At 34.7% G+C, this 9,276-nt stretch overlaps 1 protein-coding gene and 1 long non-coding RNA gene across 2 annotated transcripts; one reads left to right on the forward strand and one right to left on the reverse strand.

The window, feature by feature from the left end:
• Positions 1 to 223: 223 nt before the first annotated feature.
• LOC132753450 (uncharacterized) lies at positions 224 to 5,884 on the reverse strand. The gene is made up of 2 exons (XM_060743930.1): positions 5,705 to 5,884; positions 224 to 2,267 (listed from the first exon to the last, which is right to left on the reverse strand). The coding sequence occupies exon 2, from the start codon at positions 2,033 to 2,035 to the stop codon at positions 269 to 271; it is 1,767 nt and encodes a 588-aa protein (XP_060599913.1). The 5' UTR covers positions 2,036 to 2,267; positions 5,705 to 5,884; the 3' UTR covers positions 224 to 268.
• On the forward strand, positions 3,158 to 5,605 carry LOC132753451 (uncharacterized). The gene is made up of 3 exons (XR_009628955.1): positions 3,158 to 3,354; positions 4,381 to 4,483; positions 4,739 to 5,605. It is a non-coding gene; the product is annotated as an uncharacterized LOC132753451 (long non-coding RNA).
• Positions 5,885 to 9,276: the final 3,392 nt, after the last annotated feature.

The raw sequence follows: 9,276 nt of genomic DNA on the forward strand, positions 1-9,276 counted from the left end.
GTATTTTATGTACTTGTATTTATTTTATGGTTCAATCATCAGATATTGTCCATTGTTTCATGTATTTCATGACATGTAACACGATTTTTCAAATTATATTTGTGTGTTCCTGTAAAAAATGATTACCTGATGATGTACACATATGAAATATTTTTTATGTATCACTGTACCCACAGTTGGGTTCCTTACATTATGATTGAAAAAAATAAAATTAACGTGGAAATAATTATTGAAAGTCATTTTTATTTTCAACCAATTTAAATGCATTTTACAGTACAACGGCATCTTTATTATTTAAAAGACTTCCAGAACGTGTTACGTCACATTCTGGAATAGTCAGTAACCACGGAGCAAATCTACGCACCATATACAGCACTAAATACTCCGCGTTAATTGTATCGATATTCACAAGTAAAAAATCACCCTTTGCTTTTCCAGTATCGTCAATAGAAACAGTCCTGCCTGCTAATGTCTTTTCAGTTAGATGAGATATGTCTGTTCCCCCTTGTACAAAACTGTAGTGAAGATTTTTTCGAATGCGTGCAACCACTTTTTCGTTGGTATTATTTCCTGTGAGAATATATTGTAAAGTTTGATCAAATTGACCAAATAGTCTCCTTACAAAAACTAACTTGTTTCTAAGTTGATTGTATTGCACGCCATCTGTTGCCTGCATTGAACCTTCGCTGTCATAATACAAGCCAACATGAAAAGTTGAAAATAACGACTTCATATTAATAAAACTTCCAAATTTGAAAACTTCATAGCGCAAGAATATAGTCAGTTGCAGACGATCTTTTGGTGAAAAATTGTGTAGAAGGTTAATAGCTTTAATTGAATTCAAGCTTGCAGACGGCGAATATAAAAAGAGCGCGAACTTTTCGTCATCTTCCTTTTGTTGACATAAAGTTATACGTTTCCCAGGCACAGGGATGTGATTGGGGTTCAGCAGAAAGAAGTCTGAATACGTCTCCATATCATTGTCCCATTTAAAGGCTTTTAATTTCATCTGCCGCATTGTTTCCATCAACGGTTTCAATTCTTGCTTGGATCCATTAATTCCACGTGCTGTGTAGTATTTATCAATAAATTTCATACTATTACGTTTGACTACATGTTCCAAAATCTTAATTTCGTCTTCTGAATCTACTCTTAATACAACAAAATCTTCTTCATTTGTATTCGCCTTCAGCCACGCGGCAAGATCTTTTTCTTGTATAGTTTGAGTAGTCTCGGCGTCCGCGCCAAATGCTTTCACGTCGACATTCTTTGAACTATTTTTAAAAGAGGCTTCAAATGGAATGACTGTATGGTTTGGAAGATACGAGTACATAACTGCGTAGGAATTTTCCGGTAGGAAAGTGTATGTCGAATACGATGGAGATTTAGGATACGTATCTAAAAATAGTTCAAGTGTCTTTGGAAATGTTCCACCACAGTTGACAAAAATGTTTTTGGGCTCTTTCTTTGTTTCTCTTTTATTGTTATTTTTTGCAGAGTTGTGTCCGTTGGATTGCTTTACGTTAGATTGAATTGTTGGTTGTTTTAGTTTTAATGTCGGGGGTGAAGACATTTCTTGGTCTATTTCATCTTTGAACGTATTGTTTTTATTCTTCGGCTTGAATCTTGCATCTTTCATGATGCCGTCACAATCGTATAAGTCATTACTGAAATACACGCTTCCGTTCGGACATTTCGTTTGTTTTGTGTCATTTGTGTCGTCTGCTACCAATAAGCCGCCGGTATTTGGATTATCAGTGGAATGCTCGGCAGGATTAAAATCATTTTTATTGTTTTTCACAACACCGGGAATACCAAAATCCGGGCCATTCGCCTTTTCACCATCTAAGGTGTTGTATTTAAACATACTGTTTCGATCACCTCGCTTAGCAAATGCTCTCCATGACTGGGCAACTCCTTTCAAGTCTTGCCACTTTGTGTGTTCAGTAAACAGGAAGTAAGAAACTGACATCGTCATGAGAAGCAAGGAAAGGAATAAAATGTGTCTATAACCACTTATAACTTTTAAAGACATGTTAACGTATCATGTGCTCAAAGATTATAATGCAGTTTTGCGTCGGAAATTTCTTTTTTAAAAATGTTTTAATAATGTCAAGGACGCCACTGTTTATCTCCTATGCGAAACAAATATCAGACCGGAAAGATACTGCCTGAAAGTACAATGTTTGTTTTGTTTGTAACGACTTTGCTCAATTTTGTCCGATTATCCAAACCGGTATGCCTGTCTTTGGTTTAGCTTCTCTTGCCTGTTGAAAAATGAAATATTGCAGAACCATAAATAATCTTTGTTGTGAAAATGGCCCTTGAAATGATATGTCCTATTGCCGATTACGTGAGTATTACTTTGACTCCTTATATCTGTTCCAAATAAAAACCATTACTAAATTTAGTTTTTAAATATGTCAAAACTCTATTAAAACCGATATGTTGGTTGCAAATAGTGATGTTTGTCGAATGTTTCCGAGCACATTGCAGATGCATTACATTGGGTAGATTTTTCAAATTTCCAGAGGTTTTTACAGTCTCCCAAAAGAATATATCAATTCCTCCAAATGATGAACAAATTTCTTAAAGAACTTCAAATTTCTCCCTTCCCAAAGATATAATTTTTTCTTCCAAAGATAAATAATTTTCCCAAGAATTTGCAATCTCTCCAAAGATTTTACAATCTTTCCAAGGTTTAACAATCTTTCAAAATATATATCAATATCCCCAAAGATAAATTAACCTTCCTTAAACCCAGCAAACAACCGACGTTGACACAACGTTGGATCAACGTTGAATTTTGGTCGCGACGTCGGTGACCTTCATACAACGTTAAACCGACGTTGAATCTCCGACGTCTAACAGACGTTTCATTTTGACGTCGACTCGACGTCGGGTTTTGGTCGGTAATCTGACAATAGGTGAATTTAATTTATGAAACCAATATATATATAAATGAAAGCATAAACAGCTAGAATTTTAAATTTAAGTTTAGAAAGGGAAAATGATATATTTATTTTCTCCATCAAAACAATAACAGTATCACGTGGGTGGCTACGTACGATATTCGATAGGTGGCGCTCGGTAAACGGATAGTCGCAGATCAGTATGAAATATATTTGCTCTATTTTCGTTTAAATAATATCTTACCTCCTCGAATTAGTCTAAGAAGTGTTTATATAATTAACAATGAAGTTGTTATCATTTTTGAGGGCTTTATTTTATAGTGGTAAATAATTTTGTAAATTCGAATTGGCGACATATATCGGATTTGAAATTCAATTGTATTGGCGGACAAAAAACAACGAGTTGACAGACAAAGTTGAATATTCCAAACAAAATGAAAAGGTAGGCAAACATTATATATTGTTTTTCAATGCTAATTTACCGCATGTTTGCATGGATTCGATGGCTATTTGATCATTGTAATGTTTGACTGGTAAAACCTAATGTCACGTGATTTCGCGAGATAAACATTTTTGTTTCCTCGTAAGAGCACTGAATTATTTGCTATAGAACAGTCTGTATCATCGGATCATTTTTCCCACACTATATCGCCAAGCCAAATAAATGCACAATCAATGGTAGGAAATATCCTGGCAATTGAAATCAATAAAAAGTTAAATGCAGTACGTTAGACTCTTATTATTCAAATGCTGGTCAATAAAATTCCCTCTTATTTCTTATGAACATGAATTTCCCTTACATAAGGGGCCGTATCAGATGCACAGTTTGATTTTGATATCTGTGTAGTTGTTCAACTACTCGTTGTTAATTGCAGTACTTTACCAATACTGTAAGCATACCATGTGTTTCTTATATAATGATAATGATTCATGGCATTTGATACATGTAAATGATACGACTTTGGTAAGATATATCTGAAAGCACATTGTTTTTGACTAGCTATCTTTTTATTAATGTAATCAAACAACATCATTGAACATATTATAAATCAGAAAACACATTATCATAGTTATAAATCAATAAAAGTAATAGTTTGTTAATTAGCCTGCTTATCAACAAGTTATATGTTCGTATCATAAAACGTTTGTACACTAAGCCAGTCTGTCCTATATACACTTAGCAGATCGGATCATGCTGGGCAGAGATGATATCTATAAAAATGACAGTAACATGTGAATTTCTTTGATGTTGTATGAAAATTTGTATAAATTACATTGAATATAAAAAATAACAATACATGTATCAATTTTTTGCGGGAGTAGAATTAATTTGGTATTTGTTATGTTAGTTTTTCATGCCCTTATGAGTTAACTAAGATTAATAGTATTTGGATTTTGCCTATTGTATTAGACAAACATCCTTCCACCACATGGTTTAATTCTAAAATGATTATATTTCGTCTTTCAGATTGTGGAAATTATGATAATTCAACATCTGGCAAAAGTTCAGGAGGAAGATGAAAGTATTGAGAGGAAAAGAAAAATGAAAACCTACCAAGATTTTGTGACAGGTATATTTCAAAATATTATAGAAAATACAGTGATCTTATTACCCTTGATTTTATAATGAAATTCACGAAGCCATTTTTATCAAAATCAATAGATATATAGGTACACTTAAGTACATATGGTTTAAACTAGATAGAAAATAATAAATATCTTTTTTAAGTAGTTGGAGAGTTTGTCAGAATTTCGTTTAATTATAATATGTAAACGTGATTCATTTCTTGCACTTGTAACTGATTATTTTATTTTTTTAATTTCAGAAAGTGTGATGAGATCTCAGGTTGGAGACGGCAATGATACGCTTAAAGTATGCCCCAGATCGACACAGTGGAGGAGGATGAAAGAAGATACATTAACATTGCTATTTATAGTGATAACAAAACATTCAGAATATTGTTCCATTTAACATTCATATCTAGATTCAGTTATAAAATACAAAGACAAACATACAATCAGTGAACTGGATAGATGATTGGAAAATCCCAAAATCAGGGTGATCAGTTCATGATCAGTGGTGATATAAAAAACACATGCATGGATGTTTACTATACAAAATGTCAGTGGTAATATTCAAGAAGGATTTTGTGTATCTAATTTCTAAAACATGCTTATTTAATACATAAAGCGTTATTAAAGTACATACTTTCAAGTTTAATAGTTTCAAAACATATTATGTAAATCTTGCATTTGTTATCGTACCAAATTTCTTGTTTGGAACTTGTGATTCCGAGTATACAAATAAATTGCTAAAATTATAAAAATGCTTATTTGTTTACCCTATTATGAAAAAAAAAATCGTATTCCAAAAGTTTTGAATGAGGTTAGAGTCTAAATCATGGTCAGAAAATTTGGTCAGATAAGGTTGAATTATGGTCAGATAATGGTCAGAAAAGGTTGGATTATGGTCAGAAAAGGTCGGATTATGTCCAAATAATGGTCAGGGAAAGGTTGGATTATGGTCAGATAATGGTCAGAAAAGGTTGGATAAAGGTCATTATATGACGTTGTATAGACGTCGGTTTTCTGACGTCTAAACAACTTTCAAATCCAACCTTCTGCCAACGTTTACCCAACGTCAGGGTCTAACGTCAGTACAACGTTGGTACAACGTCTTTTGTTTGCTGGGAAGATTAAAATCTTTCCAAAAGAATACCAATCTTCCCTTTTACCAAATTACATTCAACAAAATGGGAAAATAACATAGTGAGATACATGTATGTACTTACATTATTTTTGCCAAGAAGATGTAGAATTTTCATTAAAAGATTATTAGCACACTGTAACCCCAAGTTACGATTTCCAAGTGCTTCCAGTTTTGCACCGACAGATTATGTTAGTAGAACTTTATATAGCAGATGTGTCGACTTGCAGTCTTTATTTTATCATCTGTTGACCTGAAGATAATTGTTTAACATCTTACACTGCATTGTCTGTTGTGTCCCTTATCAGTTGTTAGTGTAAATAAATAAGTAGAGGATATTGAATAAGTGTAGGTTCAATTCATTGTATTCATTGAACTCGTTGAATAAAATTATATTTTGCGAGCGTCTGATGAGCAAAATATTATTTTATTCAACGAGAACAATAAATTTAGTAATGAATAAATAATGTAAATTTAGTAAATTTTGTTCACGAATATAACATTTTATTTACCACATACCTCCAAAAAAAAAAGACTGTTTAAATGGCAAAAGAATTATTTTTCATTCACGTGCCTATGGTGTACGACCATGCAATGCCATTTTTACGGAAAATCGGCACGGGTATGTGATAAAAAAATACGTGGACATTTCGACGTCTTTAAACCATTCTCTGAAGATGGTGTGTGTTACACTAACATAACTTCATTTAAAATAACATTTAAAGTCATGAGCGGTATAAATTCACGCTGATCTATAATTTATCTTTTATTTCTTCTCATAGACATTTACACATTTAAAAAACCTTGTCTTTAACTGCAATTAAAGCCGTGCTTTCACGAACGCTTCCAAAAACAGCATGGAACAAAGGTTACATAACATGTTTGTAAAAGCGGCCTGTATTGTACTTAATCGTGGAAAAGGTCATTTTAGAATTTGATAAGTACATGTTCATGTATTTGGTCCTTGACCTACTTTTTCGTCCACTGAGAAAAAGAATTTGAGTTCTACTGAGGTTCAATAGCTTAAATCATACAATTTGAAATTGTTTCATAAATTAGTTGAATCACTTAAAAAAGAAAAAAATATGTCGGGGATAATATAAAGATATTCTCGGCTAAAAAATAGCTAAGTGCTTTTATGCGATTGTTTAGCGAATTTAAGTGAAAAGCCCCGCAACGCCTTTAATTTTGGGGTCAATTTAAACAATAAAATTGAATATCTTTTGGACACGAAGTAAAGCCACATGTACACTCTCCCGGTAAAGACACGGTAACGCTACGGTGTCTTAAACCGGTGAACCGTGGTGTTCCGTGGTGATTTTCTGAAAATTTACATTGCGTTTACACATCCCCGACAGAGCCCAGGTGTATACCAGGTGTATTCCAGGTTCAGTACCCGATATAGCACCAGATATATACGTTAAGTGCCGATGCTAACCCGGTGTATTCCCGGTGGAGACCCGACTAGACACGGTTTCATCACGGTTCATCCCGAACATCGCCGATTTCGCCACGGTTAAGCTACGTGTGATGCCGGTACAGTCCCGGTGACGCTCTGGTAATGCGCCGATGCTTCCCGGTTCAAAGTTTATGAGAATAAACTGCTTGACTGCTAGTTTTATATACACGGATGAAGAAATCTTACTTTTCCCTCAAAAAAAATGATGCTTGCTGTATTATAAATTCGTTTTAAAGATTGTTGACAGGTTATATGGCCTATATAAACTGTTGCAATATAACCCTCGCATAACGGCTCGGGTTATATTTACAAATAGCCGTTTATATAGGGCCATATAACCCGTCAACGATTTTTATAACTTATAGAATAACCGGGACTTGCCGGCAATATCCAGGACATTACCGCGTCCAACCGGAGCGTTGTCGCAAATAACCGCAATTTACCCTGGCTCTTCTCATTGTATTCACACCGGTCTCTCAAATATCAGTAAGACCGGTGTACACAATGTGGCTCTTCTGTTTTTACCGTGGCGACATTGTGTCATCACCTGCGCTCTGCCGTGTGGACATTGATTAACACGCATCCCGGTTTACTACGGTTTGTCACGGTATGGAAACGGTATAGATACGGTGGTTCCCCGGCGATTCCCGGAGCCAAGCCGATAGACACGGTTCTAGGCTTCATTCCCGGTGAGTGCCGGTGAACCCCGGTTGTATTAAACATTTTAATACAACCGTGGCGATCTCCCGGTTTGTCCCGGTTCATCAAGGTTTGTCCCGGTACTTCATAGAATCGCTACAGCCCTACGCCGGTTTATCACGGTTGATCCCGGTAGACTAAACCGTGGTAAACCGGGACGCCAAACCGGGACTGTGTAAATGAGGCTTAAGAGAATGATCTGAAATATTTTACACGAGTTTTTGGCACAGACCTACATCCATTTATACAGAAAAAAAGTGAAAAAAAAATGCGGTCCCTTAATGTAGTAAAAAAAACTCAGTGGTTCACCGTATAGGGAAATGTAAGGTTAACAGTTCAGAATTAGTAAATAGTTTTATATAAAATATAATAGTGTTAACTTACATAAAAGCGGCCTCCCTTTACCATTACAGTTTATAAATTATCAGGTCAATGATGTTTCCCATGTTATATAAAGTACAAATTGTTTAACAAAACACACCATTTATTACAACGAAAAGTTCTTTGAGCAAATTTACTTTGCGGGCGTTTTTTAGAAACTGCGTATAATACCAGTAGTTTGCACTCAAACGAATTCTCACCTATTATTTGTTTACAAAAATCCACACATTAAATATTGGATTATAAAAATGAATGTATTGATTTTACACCTTCTATCAATAACCTTATACTTTTTTAAGTGTGAATTTTTTCCATTTTATGTATGTAACTCTCAAGTACGCGTGTTTTTGAGTTACTGTGAACTTGCTTTTGCGGTACAGGTGTCTAAGGACACGTTTGTACAACTCCCTATTGGCAAACTGATTAAATAAATAGCAAAGGGTGCAAGCGGAAAACTTTTCGTTGATGATAATAACAACTTTCACACTTCGGATAAAGACGTACATTTGTACTTGGTAATCGAATTGGCAATATGTTCTTGTTTTTTTGAAGCTTGAAGTAAAGATGATCTGATTAAGAGTACTTGAAAGATTTGGCGCATTGGTCTGGTGGTAACATACTCTGCCTACAGTACAGCCCAGCAAACAAAAGACGTTGTCACAACGTTGTACTGACGTTAGACCCTGACGTTGTGTAAACGTTGGCAGAAGGTTGGATTTGAAAGTTTTTTAGACGTCAGAAACCGACGTCTATACAACGTCAGAAAATGACCTTTATCCAACCTTTTCTGACCATAATCCAACCTTTTCTGACTATTATCTGACCATAATCCAACCTTTTCTGACTATTATCTGACCATAATCCAACCTTTTCTGACTATTATCTGACCATAATCCAACCTTTTCTGACTATTATCTGACCTTAATCCAACCTTTTCTGACTATTATCTGACCATAATCCAACCTTTTCTGACTATTATCTGACCTTAATCCAACCTTTTCTGACCATTATCTGACTGTAATTCAACCTTTTCTGACTATTATCTGACCTTAATCAAACCTTTTCAGACCATGATCAGAGTTGTCCAACCATTTATAACCATGGACTAACCTCATGTT

The sequence above is a fragment of the Ruditapes philippinarum genome, unplaced genomic scaffold (genome assembly GCF_026571515.1).
Source record: "Ruditapes philippinarum isolate M1 unplaced genomic scaffold, ASM2657151v2 ctg4252_1_1_1_1, whole genome shotgun sequence".
NCBI lineage: Eukaryota > Metazoa > Mollusca > Bivalvia > Venerida > Veneridae > Ruditapes > Ruditapes philippinarum.

Coding starts and splice junctions, on each gene's coding strand:
- LOC132753450 (XM_060743930.1), bottom strand. CDS start 2,035: ATGTCTTTAAAAGTTATAAGTGGTTATAGACACATTTTATTCCTTTCC.